The sequence below is a fragment of the Carassius carassius genome, chromosome 24, assembly GCF_963082965.1.
Source record: "Carassius carassius chromosome 24, fCarCar2.1, whole genome shotgun sequence".
Classification (NCBI taxonomy): Eukaryota; Metazoa; Chordata; class Actinopteri; order Cypriniformes; family Cyprinidae; genus Carassius; species Carassius carassius.
This window is the reverse complement of record NC_081778.1, coordinates 26,728,259-26,748,482: the sequence shown is the minus strand read 5'-3', so window position 1 is coordinate 26,748,482 and position 20,224 is coordinate 26,728,259. Positions and strand designations below refer to the sequence as shown.

Below are 20,224 nucleotides of genomic sequence, written 5' to 3'. Positions count from 1 at the left end.
TGATGTCCCCTGTCAAGTCATTTCATGTCTGTCCCTGTATTTGTGGCCTCACTCTGTCGTGCTCTTCAGCCTCAGTGATCTCCCTCTCCTCTGAGTCTGTCTGTCTGTCTGCGGGCGCTGCTGTGCAAAGCCCTTACTGAGTGATGAAAGCGTGTGCTATTTATTTGGGTCAGAGAGGGAGAGAGCAAAGCTGGGATGTATTGTATAGACCCGATTGCAAAGGCGAATTGTGACAGTCACAAATGTTTAATAAAAAATGGCAAAAAAAAATATGCGTGTATTACTGATTGGATTATCTCCTTTTAGAAAGTTGATATGGTTCTGATTTTGTGTGCTCATTTATTATCAATTGTTATTGGTGCTAAATTATCATTAGTGATCCTTTTTAATGCTGAAAACATTTAACAGTGATACATTTTTAAGGGATTCTTTAAATATAAAGTCCAATGAATAGTGTTTATAATTGTCTACTGTAGTGTCACTTTTGACCAATTTAATGTCCTTGATAAGGTTTTTTTTATTTTTTATTATTATTTACATTTTACTCAGCCCACACTTTTGAAATGGCAGTGTATCATGATCTCCACCAAAAAAAAGTTAAGCAGTAAAAAAAAAAAAAAAAAAAAGTTTATAACATTAAAATTAAGAGAGGTTTCTTGGCTCTTATCAGCATATTAGATTGATTTCTGAAGGATCATGTGACACTGAAGACTGGTGTAATGATGCTGAAAATTCAGCTTCGCCAGCAGAGGAATAAATTACATTCTATTTTTGACAATGTATTTTTGAATTGTATCAGTTTCACGGTTTGATAGAACCCTTTAATCTTTTGCTAAAATCAATGCATGCATGTCAATAGAGGAAAGTTTCGGAAAAACACATCAGCTTTTTAAACATATTTTATTATATACTATCTTGTCCATGATTTATTTGGCAAGCAACATGTTCACTTCAACATGAGACTGATGATGGCATTGTCAGGTCGTTGTGTTGATACTGTACAGATTCCCACAGAGGTGCGGACATTGTCAGATAGTGACGGTATTCTGTGACATCTAAGTGTTAGGACGATACAACGATGTTGTAGTAATCACAGCACTAAAAGCAGCGAATGAAACGCATCCTGTTTTACAACTGCGGCAGTGTTCATGACGGTATTCATAAAAGCGTATTTAAAAGCATGCAGTAGAAATCTACCTATTCAACAACCACCGAATGAAAGATATAAAAAGTAAGAAAACCAGAGCTGGGTACTCTCAAGAATGTTCATTCATGCATAAAGGCAGTGAGACTTTGGCAGTGTTGTGCTGCCCTCTGTAGTCACTACCAGACATTGGCTACTAAGAGGGAGAGGAAAGACTGGAAGCTTGTGATTGAACACAACTGATTCCTGCTTTCTCGTTCCGGTTTCTTTAGAAATTATCATACACGAAGAGCCAAAGGCTTAAACATCGTTCCTACAGGAGGCACACTTTAAACTTGAAGTCATTCTCAATCGATTTCATGCAGCCCTTGATTATCTTGTCAGCAAAGACAAAAAGAACAGGGGAGGAACTGTGAGGCAAACATGAGAAATCCTCTACGGCACATTGTTAATAATATACTTATCACAATAGTTTCGGAGGCTTTGAATCTCACACAACAATGCACTTTTCTGACGCATATGATATTAACATATATGTGACATTCATTTGTTTCTCTGTTGTTTCTTTTAAGAGAACGATCCGAATAGCTTTATACGCTACTTACAATGTCTTTTTTTCAGAACAGATATTTTGTGCTATATAATGCTAAAAATCTTTCATATTTAATACCAAGTAGGTATACACTAAATATAGGGAGCTGGTCGTGATGTTTTGTAGATGCAATAACAATTTAAGTGAGCTGTTAGCCTACAAATCAGTGAGAAAAGTTCTGGTTAGCGGAGTTAGTTCTGGTTCAGATCCTCTGTACGTGACCAGTGCAGTTTTCAGACAGGAAGCTCTCTTCTTGTAAATGTGCGTTAATAGTTGTTTGCATTCGCTATGTAAGGCTAATCACAGTCTCCAGCAGCCAAACACGAGATGTTATGATTTCTCTATAGCCTATGTTAGAGGTGTAACGGCACACAAATATCAAGGTTCGGTATGTACCTCGGTTTTGAAGACATGATGTCATGAGGAAATTTACTTAAATTAAAGCTGCTCTCACATATATATATATATATATATATATATATATATATATATATATACTTACTGACAGAATAGTTCCTTTGAAGCTCTTATTTTTAAGAATTTTCGTTACAAATATGTGTACCGTTACACTCCTAATATATAAGCTATAACTAATTTTATATTTTATATATTCTATTTCTTAATATGTATTTTGATCTTTAAATAATAAGATAAATAGATATGTTTTCACAATCTATTTGACAGTTCTAAAGGTGGTTTTGTTTGGTGTGTGTGTCTGGCTCAGTAAATATGCTAGTGATTATTATACACATTTTAATATGTTGTGATGACCTCTAGCTCAATAGATATACTGTTGTGACAGTTTTATCGCATGCACAGCGGAGTTTTCATTATGTGGAAACAGCAAAGAGATGTTAACAGATCAAACACGTATATACAAGTGATGTTCTGTTCAGTGTTACAGCTTCATGCTTGAACCAATGAATGCATCAATAATTCGTTAACCTCAAAGTTGTCATCTAGAGCCTTAAAACAAAACATTTCCCTTTATGTAATGTGTGACTGTGTGTTTCCCTGATGGTTTAGAATGGCGGGTCTATCACAGTTGTACACAAAGGTCAAAACAGCAGCCCTGCGCGTTCACAGAGAGCCAGTGAGGGTGACGGAGGAGGCCATTGGTGATGCTGTGATGGACCGAGCATCAAGCTTTTGTCTTGAGACTTTTTTTGGACCTGAAATGAAACAAAAGGCAGATTGTTAAGCTGACCTGTAATTTAGAAAACTCTGTGTGTGACCATAATAGTTACATTTAGCTAACCCACCTGCATTATTCTGCCACCGTAACACCTGCACAATTATCTTTGCTCTCCGAGGTTATAGCTAAATATTCCGCCCTAAGAGAACGGAGGGAGGGAAAGAAAGGCAGAAGAGACAGAAAAGGCAATGAAAAAAAGAACAGTAACGAGAACTTGAAAGGATTTGAGAACAGCAGCTTGCAGAAAATTATAGATCCGTTTAAGATTAAGGGAAATATAGTTTTGAAGGAAGAAAAGCAGTGAAACTGGAGGTGGAAATGTAAACTTCTTTTAACCATAAAATGTATGTTTTAAGGTTTTCGGTGAATGGTTATTAGCATCGAAACAAGCTTTTCACTTCACAAGATTTTAATTAATGGACTGGAGTCTTATGGATTATTGTGATGTTTTTATCAGCTGTTTGGACTCTCATTCTGACGGCACCCATACACTGCAGACAGAGGATCCATTGGTGAGTAAGTGATGTAATGCTAAAAATCTCCAAATCTGTTCCGATGAAGAAACTCATCTCATCTACATCCTGGATGGCCTGAGAGTGAGTACATTTTCAGTAAGTTTTCATTTTTGGGTGAACGTCTCCTTTATAAACAATGGTTTTCTCAGCATTGCCACAGAAGCACCTTTCAGAGAAACATTCTAAAAATAACCTTTTTTTTTCTTGGTGTGAGGAACATAAACTAACACAAAAAACTAAAGAGCATTTTTCCATTATGAAGAATCTTTTGTGGAATGGATAGCCTCCACGGATGATAAATGCTCTTCATTGAACCATTTTTATTTATAAGCTATATGCAAAGTTAGCAAAATGAACTTTTACCATATAAACTCTACAGACTTTCTTGTCTGTTTGGCGTGGTATACATATACACCCTTCAATATTTTAATAGGACATCCCTAAAGGTCCCTAATAAGGCAGACAGGTGTTTGTTATTAAGAGAAATGAAGTCTGTGGAAAATGGAAATGTGAAGACATCACTCACTCGCTCTCTCTCAGAGCTTCCTCTCCAGCTGCTGCGATCTTCCTGTAACAGTAGACCATCTCCACCAACAGCCACAACTGCAGACCGATAATGGACACGTACATCATGATCTCGGATAAGATGGACGCCATGCCTCGTGTAGCTGGGGGTGAGTGAGAAAAAATTCAAATTCAGCTCAGAAATCTATATTAGGCTTTTCTATAACTTTCACAGTTTTATTTATAATCAACTTATAATCTGATTACTTTTGATTTTTTTTGATCAAAAATGATTGTGAAGTATCTAGACGTATTTGTGCAGGTTTCAGCACTGTCAGTATTATGTAAGATCTCACAATTTACATCAGTGCTGATGTGGGCCTGACTCAGCCTCTGACAGGAAGTTAAAGACACTTCTAGTTGAACAATCCCTGTCAGCAGATATGACATGATGGCTTTGTCCAAGTGGACAGACATGCTCTTTCATGGACATGTGGCCCTTCAGATTCCTCGGAAGCTGATTTTGAAAAATTACAATTTGATTTGATGATTGTCTGTCTATTTTACATTGTATTAAAAGGGAAAGTGTTTGTCCAAAATACTCTACATCATCTAGATTTTCCCCTATAAAACACAAAATGAGATATGTTGCTATCACTGGCAAACAGTCTAAAATAGTTTTTGTAATTTCTATTAGTTTATTTATATATATATATATAATATTTCTATTTAGTTTATATTTATTAAAGTTTTCAAAGTTTTAGTACTTTATTTAGAACATATTTTATATTAGTTAGTTGCCATGGCTAATTTTGTTTCATTTTTCATTTAATAATTATATTTGATTGTATTTTTGATTGTAATTATATTTGCTTTATTTCAATTATCAAATATTATATTTAACAGACTTAGTTTTTGTTTTATTTAACCATAACAACTCTGTTGACTACTTGACTAATGGGACATTATTTTATACATGAGTTTTTTAATTTTTTTTGTAATTTACTATTTATTTATTCTGTTGTCCTGCACATTTTCTATTTTTCTGAGCATAGGTAGTTTTTTGTCATATTTTATCTTGCTTTATCTTTTTTTATCAAGTTTTATCTTGAGAAAAAGCTCAAGGGGGGAAAAACGTATAACGTTGCATCAATCCACAATAGAAATATTGTAAAAAAATATATATATATATGTAAATAGCTCTGGGCAAATAAATGATACATAAGATTTCAAACAGATAAGCATTGGTGAGTCAAAGACAGCCTTAATGCTGCTGCTATGACAACACTTTGCCTTCATGGCTGTGTAAAGGCAATGACAGTGTCCTTGCTTTTGACATTTCAAAGGCATTTCTATTCAGTGTTGTCTCATCTTTCTTTATGGACACACCCTTGAGTTCCTTGATTATCTTGTCAGGCTAATGATGCTGTCACATCCTTACTTTGATTTGTGTCTGCTTGCATTAGTTTCCTCTCGTGTAAATTTCCTTATTCCCACTGTCTGTTTTAATGAACATACCTTTGCCTACTACGTTGATGGAGATAAACTTGGTGGCATTGGTGCGGTACTCGTAATTGGGGAATACAAGGATGCGGTCGAAGAAACATCGATAGGTGCCGGTGTCATTGAAGGTGACGTTAAGGATGTAAATTGAGCCGTCCTGCACATCTTCAGTTTTTTTACTGCCGTTCCATGCTAGGCGTTCATCGAAGCGGTCGTCCGTTATAGTGCCTGTCAAGTCTGCATAAATGTAGATCTAAATTGTAAGAGAAAAGAGCTCTTATTAGCTTGTGAGACTGCTAGGACAAATAACCAGTGTGAAGGATCTCCAGTATTTTGTTGTCTGTAAAAATAGCTGTTAAAAAGGCACAAGGTCAGTGGTTGACTGTTGTGTTTGTCTGTGTTTTATAGTGATGTGTCATTCAATTTGAAATAACCTTATTATGAACATCGAGTTGTCTCAATGAGGGATTCGTTCATTGACTGCGTATACTTAACAACATACAGTTAATAAAACATAAAGTTTGGGTTTTTTGTAAGATAATGAGCCTGGAACACAGACTCGAGAGAGACTCGAAATCAACATTTAATATTTTAATTATATTCTGCTGCTGAAATGAATGAAATTAATGAAATAACTTGTTCATTTTGATGAACGAGATTAAAAGATCAAAGAGTTAGTAAAATTGCTTGAAATTCCCACCACTAATACTTTACTTTACACTTCAGAAGAGCTCCATTGGGTTAAACAGATAGATTACCTAGACATTGAAATTCTGCCATTTACACATGCACCTGCAAGTTGTTTCAAACTTTCTTTCTACTGTGAAATACAATCGCAGATATTTTGAAGAATGCTGGTAACTAAACAATATGGAACAAAAATACTATAGATGTCTGTTACCAACATATTTAAAAAAAAATCTTCTTTTGTGTTCAACAGAAAAAGAAACTCATACAGGTTTGGAACAACATGATAAGTAAATGATTATAGATTTTTATTTTGGTAAAACTTTTCCTTTAATTGTCGTGGAAAAGCTTTTTCAAAGTCATGTAAATGAGTAAAATATAATATTTTTATATAATATAAAAAAAAATAAACAATAAAAATCAATATATTAATATAATAAAAATAATAAATAAAAAAGAGAGTTTTGATCTTTTCTGAAACCTCACTTCGGTGTAGGATTTAATTGCAGTATATATAAGTTATGATAATTTAAATAATTTTTACACAGTAAATTGCTAGTAAATTCCACAAATATTTACAAAAACAAAAGACTGAAATTGTATTTTTTATTGTAATATGTAGTCCAGTTATCTTTGTTTTATTTGCATGAATCATTGTTACAGTGTAGAAGAGTGCAACATTCAACAGTGATTACATTTATACTTTATTACATTTAATTATATAAATATTTAATAGATCTTTATCCAATAGTGTGGACAGGTCATGGAGAAAAAATGTGGAAACCCTGAAAATCGCAGGACATTGGATTTGCTTTGCATTACTTTTAATATGCGAATAATCTCACATTTTTAATGAAACTGTTTATATTAAGCAATATATTATTATTAATATTTTTTATATTTTTTTACCATTAATTATTTTGTGCATTTCACTCAGGCACACTAGTGTACTATACTGTAGCTCTTGGACAAAAAAAATGGGGTTTGAAAAAGCAGCTGCACAATGCAATTAATTTAGGCAATGCATGGTGTGCAGCTTAAGCTGTAATGCCTGGTCTTTGGTCACATACTCACCTGTGTAAATTCACTCTCGCCTTTGGCCATGAACATCCACTCCACTGTAGCAGAGGCCGGTACTTCTCCTCTCATCTTGCAGGAGATGCAGCCTAATTTGAAGCCTTGACCCAACACTGCCTCTGTGTCGGAGTCCACCTCCACACATGCCCCATGGCAGAACCAAGCTACAGGAAGAACAAAACATTAAGTGACAGAAACACAGACACATCTGCATGACCTCATAAAACACTTTATAAAGTCTTAATTATGCCCGTTTTTTTTTTTTTTTTTACTGACAGGCATTAGTATGTCTAAATCTTCTCTTTTCATTTATTTTTTGCATGCATTCCCATTTTTTGGGAATTATGCATGCTGGCTTTTTTAGTTCAATGCAGAGCATTTTCTTGCATGCTTTATTTCCACTCATGAAAACTGACTGTGCATTAAAAAAGTTCAAATTATCTGTGATCTCAGAGCACAGTATTTGGTTCTTTTTTTTTTTTTTTTTTTGTCCTAACAGAAAAAAAAGCTTTGAGGGGAAATAAATTGTTAGCGGTGAGTTATGATCCTTTTTTCGAGTCATTGATCTATTTTCATATATAGATGCAAGTCACTATATATGCCAGGAAGTCGCAAAAACTAGCAAAAAATAACACACCTGATATTCCAAGTATCTCTCTCTCACACTTCACCCTGCAGTTTCCACAGAGACATCTGCATCGCTCTCAACCAATGCTCTTTTTGTAATTCTGACCTCTGGAGAAGTATTTATATATGTGCAATGAGATGAGGGACAGGAAACATTGCACACACATCAATCACAGCTACAGATTTACATTAGTAACTAGTCGTCCTGGTAGACTTTCTGCGATTTAAATTTTTTTTATGGGCATCTCTTCACACTGTTATATTCAGGAAAACAACATTTAAAATTTGCTTATGATGGCTGAGAGGAAAGGAGGAAGGAGAAAAAGAGTAAAAATTTTAGCCACATAAACTGGAACACAAGAGAGGAAGAAAACAAAAGAGAGAGAAAGAGAGACAGAGTTAAAAGTTTTTAGTGTTACATCCATCACATCACTGTTCATCATTGACAGATTATTGATTTATTGGCTTCTGATTGGCTGCGGAGAGGAAGAAGAAGGATAGATTGGGGAGGAAAGACAATTATCATAGATATCCTACAGTTTCAAAGGAAAGGGGAGGAAGATATAAACACATATTGACACACTCTTAACAACAAGCAAAGCCAATTTATAAATTTTCTTTTTTTATATATAAAAACACTGAAAACAGTAATGAATTATTTTAATAAGACATCACACCTTTGTAATTTACAGTATGTCAGTGGATCTCAATTTTGAGATTTGCTAAAGACTCCACCCAAACATAAGAACGTTTTGCTAACATTCCCTTTGAGTTGTATAAAGTTTTCTTTTTTTTTTAATGTTCTTTCTTTATTATTATTATTATTCTAGGTTATGTAACCATTAGAGAAAACAGTAAGGGAGCTTTTTGGGGGGGCGGCGGGGGGGGGGGGGGGGGTCATTATGAACACGTTAGTTTTGAATGTTTTCTGGGCATTCTTAAAGTAGAAACATTTAAAAAATGTTAAAGAATCCAATTAAAATGTTTCAGAAAAAAACATTTTGTAATGTTATAAAAAATGTATAAATAACATATTTTTATGCTAATGTTTTGAGAATTTCAATAAATACCAGATGAACAGATAACTCTCTATTAATGTCACTGGAGAAATGTTTAATCATAACTTTGAGAGAGTCTTCCTGGAACATTATCCAACGTTATTAGAACAATCCCTGTTACTTGGCCATTTAAAAGTGTTTTTACTGATTAACTGCACAATAGAGTGTTTTCTTTCTTTTGACGTGCATAGAAGTGTAGCACTTATAGGAAAAGAAAAATGTAGAATGAGGACTTTGCATCGGTTGTTGATTAGATTTTGAGGTGTGAGCATTACACTCAATAGTGAATGTGTGCTTGCAGTCGATTGCAAAAAAAGGTACAGAGTTAAGTATGACATGCATTACAAAAAGATCAATAACATGCATTTACACACAGATGAAAGGTGAATTTTTTTTATTTTCATGCTGGATTTAGATCCAAAGCATTTAGCATCAAAGAAAACTATAAGGTGTGGGATGGAAGGAGACATTGCCCTTTAAAAGCAAAGGAGGGACAGTATATGCACAATAAGCTGACCTCAGACCTGTCAAAAATTCCCCTCTACACTTCTGTCAGTGCCCCTGCAGCAGAAGGGAGTTATTATATAACCCCTTTTTACAGAGATTACATTATGCAACTTATTCCAGATTAGACTGCGCAATGGCCGCTTTATCCTGGGACTAAATTAAATGCATTAAAGAGTTGAATTAAGCACATTTAACAACTCCTTCATGATATATTTTGGACGGAAATGTGAGAGACCTAAACTTTTGCAAATACTTTTACCCATAGCAATTTTGCATTCAAGGAAACATTTGATCAATTCATGATTTCCTGGGAATTGAACCCATGACCTTGGTGTTGTTTGCTCTGCTGTGGTGCAATGAGACGTACAAATATAGAGAAGAAAAAGCCTTTTGAGAGCTGTTTCAGGCTTTCTACATGAAAACAAGCAGCTGGGGACAACATTTCCATGCCAGCCAGCAGTCTTAAACTGTAAAGCACTGACATATACAATCTGTCCTCTTGGGAAATGGCAAAGATCTGTGAAAAACACTGAGCTCCAGGGTAGAGACTTTCCATAGAAACAAGGGCTCTTTGATACATCACCCAATATGTGATATCATTTTAGTCACTGTGGCCTAACAATCGTCCTGTTGTTCTCACGTGTTACCTAATCTCTAAAATGAATCCACAATGAGCGATTCTATTGATGACCCAGTGGTCAAAGATAAATGGCAAACACCAGTGATATTTCCCCAGGCGACTAGGATCTAATGACAAAGCCTGTTATTTTTTAGCAATAAGACAGTTTTATCCCCATCCATTCTTAAAACTGGGATGGCGTGTGGGATGCACTGCAATTTCTCTTTTGCTCATGCAATTGTCATTTCCTCAACTTCTCAATGTAACTGATGTGAGCTTTAAATATTAAACCAGTGAGAGATGTCATTCATACATTATGTCCTTGTGTGCCCTTGCCCGGATTTAGCATTCACATTCTCTTCACCCTCCCCCACCATCTCATCCTCTTTCTGACACGCGCACACACACACACACAGACACACCTTTTCTCACACACACATCAGTTATCCACAGTGCCAGACCCGTGCATGCACAAAACCTGCGTCACAGCCTTCAGAAGGAGCATGACAGTGCTACAATGTAAAAAAAAAATTACATGTTGAATGTTACCAGGACAATTAACTGTAAGTTTTTCGGACATTTCCTTCAACTCTAAAACTGAAAATTTACTGAAGATTTACATTAACATTAGAAATGACTAATTTATTACTAAAATTATAGCATATCCTTAGTAGCAAATAAATCCATCACAATATATAAAAACTGAACATGGTTTATTTTTACCTCATATAAACATTCTTAGAAATGCATTCAATGGTTTTTGTTTGCCTTAAACAGGTTAAGACAAAAATATTATATGATATCAATTAATTTTAACAATGTGCAATGCAACATTAAAAAATGCTTTTACTGTGGAAGACTTTTTAAATTTAATCAGCAACATTTCAAATTTCAAAAAGTAAACATGATCAGGTACTCGTATAATATTGGTGTTATGTTTTTTAAATGGTGCTCACAATGGTGCTTTTTAATATTTTAAGTTCATTAAACTATCAGTTGCTATCCCAAATACTTTCCAGTTTAAACATTGTTTGTAAAATCCTAAACTTACATTTCCAATGATCTCCAATTGCATCATGTGAGCTGCCAGCTCATAAATGAGTACTTGAATTATTTTAAACTAAATAAACAGCAACTTATTAAAATGCTTTATTCACTTTTAAAACAAATGCAGTGCTTGCATTTGTATGAATTCCAGCATAGGTCCCATCTCCTCTGGATATTTTATGTTAAAGATAAAACAAAGAGAATGTGTAGCTCACAGCAACAAAAGGGGTGGAGATGTGGGCATTAATAACTTCTAGAATGAAAGCAATCTTGAATCGTCCATTATCTTAAACAAATAAGACATCACAAAATGAAAAACAATACATTATGATTACTTCAGAAAACCACTCCAAACTTCTTCCCTACACAAACAATTTTACAAAGTTATTTGAATAAATGACTCAAGGGCTCTGCTGTCCCTTGTCTCACATGACGCACATCTGATCTTCTCCCAACTTTTTACGGTCATTTAAGACTTTTTAACTAATTTATGACTGTATTTACAAGGTCACTCACCAAAAAGGTAGTTTTGACAGTTTTGTGTGCTTTTGTCCATTCAAGTGCGACAGAGAACTCAATGCAGTACTGATGCGCTGTCTGAAGCGGCTTTCAGTGCTCGTGCCAGATGCCTGTGTTCACAGAGCCACTTCACAGACAGTGCACCAGTACCGAATTAACTTCTCTTTTGCATCTTATTGTGCTTGTGTGTGTGAAACAAAAACAATTCCTCTGCCATCTTTTGTTGAAGGCATTAAACTGCTCTAAACACAGTATACTGCACATCAGATCAGGCCTGGATTAAGAATTCTCGTCAGACACTGGTGGGCGGAGCTACTGTAAATAGCTTTTGCCAACAAGTGCACTATTTGCACTTAAGGCCCTGGTATACTTCAAACGAAATCGAAGAATGAACTGATATGATGTCATTTAGATCAAAATCAGGCCTAAGCGTCATTTTGAGTTCATTTCGGCAGACCTCCCCCAGAAAGTTAGCTTTGATTCCTAAACTAGGGATGGGCGAATCGATCCTGAAGTATCGATATATATCGATACTGATGCGAGTATCGAAAGTATCGATACTCAAATAAAAAATATCGATACTAAGGTGTTTTTATTTACCAGTGATTTTGTTTATTAAACAAAAATAATGCCTACAATATGCCCTAAATTTTTAGCTATGTTATCAAATAATTGTGTGGAAGGGATTTTCCTGCTCATCTGAAAACATGCAAATGTTGCAAGGCAGAATCAATCAATTACAGAGAGCGTTCACTCACTTCTGACAGTGCATTTAAATAGAGCTGTGTTTCCCGAGAGTAGCCTATAATAAGAAAGAATTTATGTTTTTGGAAAAGACAGCCCAGAACAATGCAGAAAAAACATAGGCTATATGTTTGAGTTATTTCACAAAAACCTATTGAAATTGTACCCTAGTTTGTGCAGTACATTTATTTAAATTTGAATGTTAAAAGTTCATGTTGCTCATGTTCTATTCTGTATTGTTAATATAAATCATACACTCTCCGAATAAAAAGGTTGCATTTTATGCATTCAACAGCCTGTTACTGGCAGTCCCTTATGACAATGAACCATGGAAAAGTGAACATATTTTAACTATAGTATTTGTAGATTTCCTTGGTTACCACTACAGTAAACATATTTAATCATGTGTAAACAAAAATATAACCTAATAAGTTGCAATTAAGGCGTATTGAATGTTTAAATGTATTTCAAATATAAAGTAGGTATTATTACCAATTGTACTCATAGTAATTAAATACATTTCATAATCTAAAAATTGATTAGAAGTATCGTATCGGTATCGATATCGACAATACTGGTCATTAAAAGTAACGGTATCGTATCGAAAACAAAATATGTGGTATCGCCCATCCCTATCCTAAACACCTTTGAGCTTCCATTGGTCTGTGGTGGTTACGCAATCGGTGGGTGTGTTCTGAAACTCCACCTTCTTTGACCCGCAATTTTTTTTTTCTCATTATGCAGAGGCCAGTAGAGTAACAGTAGAGCAACATCTCAATACACTGGAGTGTCAAATAGCAGAGCTAAACAAATATATCCTTACCTGTACTATCGTTTCCGGTGAGACTTAATTCATTATATATTCAATTATATATTTTATATATATATATATATATATATATATATATATAATATAGATTCAGAATAAGTATTTAATTACTAGAAAGAAATTGCAATGGAGCTTGGTGCTGGCGACCCGGAGTTATGCAAAAAGCGAAGCAGAGAATCATTCACAAATGCAGACATGGTTTTATTTTTATGTGGCGCAATATGCAGCACAGTGCGTAAAAAGATGGTATAAGTCATTATAATTAGTAATTATGTCCCCACTGGATGCAACAAATGCCTTGTTTGTGATGGGTTTTGTCTCAACAGCATGACAGTTTTAAGGGGTGTAACACACATGAGGTATTCGGCCAATCACAACACAGTGGATAGCTGGCCATTCGTGGCCCACTTTGCTTTTCAGAACGATGAGCTTTGTAAAAATGTATGCGTTTCAGAAAGGTGGGCATAGAGGAGAAACAATAATGTGCAGTATGTGAAAAATAATTAGTTTTTTTAACCTTAAACCACATAAACACATTGCATTACACCAAATAATGTTATTTTTAGCAACGTCTTATGATCCCTTATGACGTTAACTTTGACCGATCTGATCTGCGTGAATAATGACACCTGCTCTTGCACTGTTTTCCTGCCAATATCTAAAATATGGAAAAACACCCTTTAAAAACTAAATACTGCTGATTCTGCTGAAAATCTGCATAGAATACAAAGACCTAGCTCCTCATTGGCCTGCCTGTTTCTAGGCCTCTGTTTTTAACCTGTCTTAAATTATTTATAGCCATCTTCCATCTCCCCCAGCCTTTCTAGGCTGTTTAAATAGGTCTAATAAGCAAAATAGCCACCCTGTCTGCTAATGCTCAGTGGTGATGATGTCTTGACAGTTGGTCAGTAGATCCATTATAGACTGCTTGATCAGCAAGACATGCTTGTTAAAGGGATAGTTCACCCAAAAATGAAAATTCTGTCATCCAGTAAGAAAGCTCTCAGATTTCATCAAAAATATATTAATTTGTGTCTGAGGCGTTTGAAATGACATGAGGGTGAGTAATTAGTTACACAATTTTTGGATGAACTATCCCTTTAAACGATATATTATAATACATTTGCCATTTTTTAAATCATATGTTTTTAGCACTATTTGCGCATACTTAAGGAATTTTGTTCATCGGGATACACTGATATTAAAATGAAAATGTTGATTGATATGAAACTTAAAATATTATAAACTTCAGATATAAATTCCATTAAAAAAACCCTATAATAAAATTATATACTATTTTGTCTATTATATTTGTTTTATTTATTTCTATATTTTATTTGTTGTACATTAGGATTTTCATGAACAAAATAAATTAATAAATGAATGAATACAAATGAACTGTATAAAATTTCTATACAGTTTTGTTTAACATAATAAAAAAAATAATTATATCAATTAAAAGTAATTATCTTAAATTCTAAATATTTTTTTAAGTCAATTAATTTATCATGACATATACAGTATGAAAATCTGTATTCATTCTGATATTTGCTCACATTTACATTTATCAGTGTTATTCAATTATTAGTGTCTTCATATTTTAACTTTTAACTTTAAGAGAGTGTTCCTTTCGAACCACTGAACACTCGCTGCCAGCCGATCATCAGTGTCCAGCACACACCTAACACACATACATTGACCTCCACAGCATTGTCCATCACCAATCCAGACGGTCTAATCTTACACTGATTACGGCACTCCTGGAGTACAGTGTTTAGAGCAGGATATGATCCAGCTGTTAAACAGTCGGTGAAAATGTTATCACAGTAGGTGTCTGCTGAGATTGGTGGAGTCTCACAGTGTGAGCAGCACACGGAGACTGTGATAATGTCAGGTCCAGATTTCTGTTAGTCTTCATTTAAACTATCCGGATGCTGTAACAAAGTACAACACTAAATAGTGGAATCCAGAGCAACATAAGATATCCACTGTGAGACTGCACTTATCTTTGTCGATAATAGAAATGCTCTATAGTACTTTTGTTTAATATATTACTCTAAGTTGTTAAATGGACATCATCTTTGTGAGGTTGCTTAAGTGCACGGGCACTTTACCAACTCTTATAATGTAAGTGCTACAAATTTTATTCAAAAGTTTGGAGTTAATGTTTTTGTAAGAAGTCTCTTATGCTCACCAAGGCTACATTTATTTTATCAAGTACTGTAAAACAGTAATACTGTAATATATTATTAATATTCAAAATAAATGTTTTCTATTATAAGTAAAAAAAAAAAATATATATATATATGTAATTTATTCCTGTGATGGCAAAGCTGAATATTCAGCAGGCATTAGTCCAGTTTTCAGTGACGCATAATCCTGCAAGAATGATTTCTTATTATTTATCAGTGTTGTTTATCACATTTGTGAATTTTTTAAAACTTGTATACATTTTCAGGATAATTTAATCAATAGAAAGTTCAAAAGAACAGCATTTATTTGAAATGGAAATTTTGTAGCAATTATATAAATACACAAACAATAAATCACCTACATTAAAATTATATACTGTACAAAATATTCAAATAAAAAAAAGATAATGTTATTGTTAATGCAATTTATTAATTATTATTAATGCAATTTAAAATTCACTTGATTTTAATGCATACTTGCTGAATAAACGTATTAATTTCTTTCAACAACAAAAGAAGAAAAAGAAGAAAAAAAACATAAACCTATGGCAAAGAGATAAAGGCAGTCTATATTTCAAGTCTTTTGAAGCTGTGGAATTGTAAGGAACAAACCGTTGTGCTGTAGTATTCTTGTCTGCCAGAGCTTTATAATTTCAATCTCCATTTTCTATATTCAACCTAGTGCTTTAAATATTAAATTTGAGTCTATAGTGACTATTTTTTTTTTTTTTTTTTTTTTACTATCGTTTTTGGAGCTTGAAAGACATGGTCCCTAAATATCCCTTACAAATATTCTTTATAAAAAGAACAACAGAAGTGTACATTTTGGGTTGACTGTTCCTTTAAGGCTCTGCAATGGAAAGCAGAAGGTCATGACAAGCCAGCACCATTGTGCCCTTGAAAGGCATTTAACCTCAGGATGCTCCGGTGGGAAAGTCACTGTAATACATGTTTGATGCCATTATATGGTGACATTGCCATTCAATTCCAGAAACAATTAACATCGGCCATAATCTTGGCAATTCTGTTCAATCAGATACTAGAGTCTGTATGATACAAGCAGATCCCAGGCAACCACAGGGGACTTTCTTTCTGTCTCTCACGCCTTCATTCTCACACATGGTTTATTTTTCAGTCCATCTGCCCATGCTCACTGCTCTGTTTAAATAAAATCAGTTCCTTAAAGCCCCTTAAAGTGATCCTGAGAGATGACTTACTGTACCAAAAAGTACAGTTGTGTAACAGTTCTCTTTTTGAGCTTTCGCATCACATCTAATTTTAACCTTCTGCTCCGACATTTTTACTCCTTCCTTAGGGCATGATATGTAGCATCAAGTATTAAGGAAATATTACATTTTACAATCATAAATGCAACAGTTATACATATAAAATAAGCTTAGTCATCTTTGTGAGTTGCTCAATAAATTAGTGCAATACAGCACACTTTATCATGCAAAAAGATTAAACTGAAGTTTCTTAGCTTTCTTTCTTAAGGTGTGTGTCATTGCAGTATGTAAGGAGAATTAGCATACAAAATATTAAAGACTTGGATTGGGTTAACATATGAAAACAGGTGTAACATATAAGCAGCTGATAGCTGGTGGTTTACATAACCTGCCACTAGTACAAAAAATACAGATGTCCTCATAATGGGCGTCCTAACACACGACATGAGGGGAGATACAAATCCCCACTGCTTAAACTAGGACATCTAACGCTGATGCATAACTGACAACACCTGTTCCCCTGAGAGCGATTTATTTCCATCACTGGCCTTCTTACAGTCACAGATGAAAGATATTCAGGTTATGCATGAGCACTAACAGCCACATATTTTGGACACCCACCACAAATCTAATACAAAACAAAATGTTCACAACCAACTAGAAGATAATAACAGCTTGTGACAGAAGCGGCCAAGCTTTGGGCAAGAGCTATATTACTGTCTTGACCTCCCTGATCACACACGGCTCTATTTTAGCACCAACCCATCTAGAATCAGTAACAGCTGGTTTGGGTCTTTACTCAGGAATCCGGGAACCCATAAAACACCTAATGTGATCGAAGACTACATAAACAAATGCAAAGACATACCACTACTGAACAGCTGCTAAATTCCTTGTCATGAAGTAATTAATGTCACTTCAGTTGCATTCTTTTTTTATATATATATAATATCTAATAATTCACCACAAATGGGGCTCTTCTTGTGATAATAATAATAATAATAATAATAAAATAATAATAATGTGATTTTAATATATCATAAATATGTATATCCATTTGTATATAAATAACTGAATACATACTGTATATATAATCAATATATTTAAAATAATATATCCATTATATATGTAGACACACACACACACACACACAAATGACAAAATATGTAAATATGAATCTAAAAAAAGTACAAATAATAATTATAAAATGTGTGTAAATGTATTGATTGCTCATTATTATAGTGTTTATATTTGATATCTGTCTACACAATATATTGACATATATACACATATACAGTATATGATATATACAAGTAAATATACAATTATAAATATAACATTTAAAAAATGTATATATATATATATATAATAAAATAGTGGAGATAGATAGATAGATAGATAGATAGACAGAAATAGATTTTTTATTATAGTGTATAATGTTATTCATTATTCATATCTATCTATCTATGTGTCAAATGTTCCATGGTGCACTTAAGACACTCACCGTGTGTTAAACACAACAGCACAGGGACCCACAGAAGCTGCAGTGCAGACATCCTCACAGATGATTGGTGCTGCTTTCGGAGACTTGTCTCTGTCTTTCACACACACACAAACACACACAAACAGAACACAGGCTTAAACTGAAGAGCAGGAGGTCTTGGCACGTAGTCCACAGCGAGACAGGAGCTCTGTGAAGGAAATACGTCTTCTGGATCTGAGAAAGGATGAGCTTGACCGTGTAGAAAACAGGGAGATGATGGCGGGCTTCACTCTTAGTTCAGACCCTGATGATGTTTCCTTCTGTCCTTTTCTTCTAGTCTGGTTGGAGATGAGTGTTGTGATGAGGAGCAAAGGAGACCAGAGAGGGAGTATCAGAGATGTGAGGCCCTCTGTGCAGGCGATCAGTTCAGTTAGTCCAGGCACAGAGTATTCAGTTACTCCATGAAAGAAAAAAGAGCTGAGATGCCAAGTTTCAGGAAGTAACTGTTTTTCTTGACCTATTTATATGTTAGCAAGTACTTTCTTAATAATGGATATTAATACACGTTTTAGTGATAAAATATTCTGATCAGTGTCTCATCTGATTTCTAAAATATATATACTTATATATTGACTAAAAGTTTTCTTAAGAGTGGAAGACTTTTGAGCTGAGGTTTGTGATTGATTTAGAATGAGAAATGTATGCAGGTTATGGAAGACAAGTGACATTAAATAAGAATTTTTTTTGTGTTATAAGTTTATGTTAAACATCAGCTGGCTGATTTAACCTGAGAAAAAATATATCTAATTTTAAGTGACGTAATGTTTGCCACAGTGAGTTTGAAATGTAAAATGAATCTTAATAACTATGTCTTTGGCTTCATGCAAACATACATTCAGATATTCCCTTCTACTCAAAATGATATTTATTGCTTTGTGAGTTATTGCTTATGTAAATGAGTGAACGTGAGGATAAATCTCTCAGAATCAATTTCAACTTGAGGTTATAGACTCACAGCTAGTTATGAAGAGGAATGACCTGTTAAGCGTATGCTTTGAGGAAATTCACATTGCATTGTACATAAAATACCAGTGTATATTTAGCAGGCTGCCTATTGGTTTTTAATGAACTTCATGCACTAGATTTAATGTTTGTGTCTTTGTCTCATTTAAATAAATTCATATGAAGTTGCATGCTCATAAGTGTTTACTATGACCGGATATAGTTATGTCTCATGCCATCTGTTATTTAGCTAAAGCGTCTGTATTTCCAACTGTTAAACATCAAGGCATATGTCTAACAGCGAATAATGATCACCAAAAATATGTTAATAATACATCATTCATGCGCCTGCGTTACATGCGGATGAATTAAAGATAATTTAAAATACATTCCCTAGATTTGTAAATAATATTCAGATGCAACAATATTCTGCTGCAAATACCAACACCGTTGTTTGAATATTTCTCAGCCTACCGTTACCGATTACCACACACATTTATTTAATAAAACGTTCCTTTCCCACGCTTGTCTTCATTCAGTCTGATAAGATCCCAAAAAACGGCTTCTCCGTGGATGAAGTCGATTAGCTCGCGCCGTTAAATCATTCCGTCGGTCACGCGGGGTGTTTATTTATGGGTCACGGAAATGAACCAGATTGTGCTGTCGTCCCCTCGTATATGTTTGGTATAAATTAGAATATGCACAAAAGAATCCGTTTGAACCGGGGCACCGCACGTTAAGCCACAACGTGGTGCGTTCATCGGCGATCTGTCACACTGAAGGGAAGGATGCTGCGTTTAGGATAAGCGAGGAGGAACTGGAAGGGAGCAGGGATGGGGGAGGGATAGCAGACTGATGCATTGCAGTAGTGGGATAGATGGAAAGAAAGACGTCTGGAGGTTAAAATTTCAAGGCGTTGTGGCAACGTAAATAGATGGTTTATCGACCTTCGCGATCATTCACGCTATTTCGGATACGAAAGATTGTATAATGCTGAACGTGACGCGTCATGCAAGGCGCGTCCCATCTCAAATATTCGGTAGGCCCACATAAAGGTCGGATTATTCGAGAACAGATTATTCTCGAAACTGGCAGTAATGTCATCACGTAAATATTAACGATCGTGACCCTAAATCTCTCTCTCTCTCAGGCAC

At 34.6% G+C, this 20,224-nt stretch overlaps 1 protein-coding gene and 2 long non-coding RNA genes across 6 annotated transcripts; 2 read left to right on the top strand and 1 right to left on the bottom strand.

Moving 5' to 3' along the window:
• Positions 1–815: 815 nt before the first annotated feature.
• Positions 816–2,179, top strand: LOC132103705 (uncharacterized). The gene is made up of 2 exons (XR_009423436.1): positions 816–1,752; positions 1,923–2,179. It is a non-coding gene; the product is annotated as an uncharacterized LOC132103705 (long non-coding RNA).
• A 259-nt stretch (positions 2,180–2,438) lies between these two features.
• scn1ba (sodium channel, voltage-gated, type I, beta a) lies at positions 2,439–20,122 on the bottom strand. 4 transcript variants are annotated; one of them, XM_059508323.1, is made up of 7 exons: positions 18,090–20,108; positions 7,855–7,952; positions 7,215–7,381; positions 5,469–5,706; positions 3,973–4,114; positions 2,999–3,070; positions 2,439–2,908 (listed from the first exon to the last, which is right to left on the bottom strand). In XM_059508323.1, the coding sequence occupies exons 3-6, from the start codon at positions 7,287–7,289 to the stop codon at positions 3,004–3,006; spliced, it is 522 nt and encodes a 173-aa protein (XP_059364306.1). In that variant the 5' UTR covers positions 7,290–7,381; positions 7,855–7,952; positions 18,090–20,108; the 3' UTR covers positions 2,439–2,908; positions 2,999–3,003. The 4 variants fall into 4 exon arrangements, with proteins under 4 accessions (XP_059364306.1, XP_059364303.1, XP_059364305.1 ...); XM_059508320.1 differs by lacking the exon at positions 7,855–7,952 and having other exon boundaries at positions 18,090–20,116; XM_059508322.1 differs by lacking the exon at positions 18,090–20,108 and having other exon boundaries at positions 7,855–8,446.
• LOC132103318 (uncharacterized) lies at positions 3,691–4,597 on the top strand. The gene is made up of 3 exons (XR_009423360.1): positions 3,691–3,788; positions 3,880–4,120; positions 4,273–4,597. It is a non-coding gene; the product is annotated as an uncharacterized LOC132103318 (long non-coding RNA).
• Positions 20,123–20,224: the final 102 nt, after the last annotated feature.

What these genes read in the sequence shown, in the direction of transcription:
- scn1ba (XM_059508320.1), bottom strand. Translation starts at nt 18,141, where the DNA reads ATGTCTGCACTGCAGCTTCTGTGGGTCCCTGTGCTGTTGTGTTTAACA. An exon ending in GCTGTTGTGTTTAACACACG is followed by an intron (nt 7,382 to 18,089) that starts GTGAGTGTCTTA and finishes TTCTTCCTGTAG; the next exon opens with CTTGGTTCTGCCATGGGGCA. An exon ending in GAAGCTCTGAGAGAGAGCGA is followed by an intron (nt 3,071 to 3,972) that starts GTGAGTGATGTC and finishes CCGTTCTCTTAG; the next exon opens with GGCGGAATATTTAGCTATAA.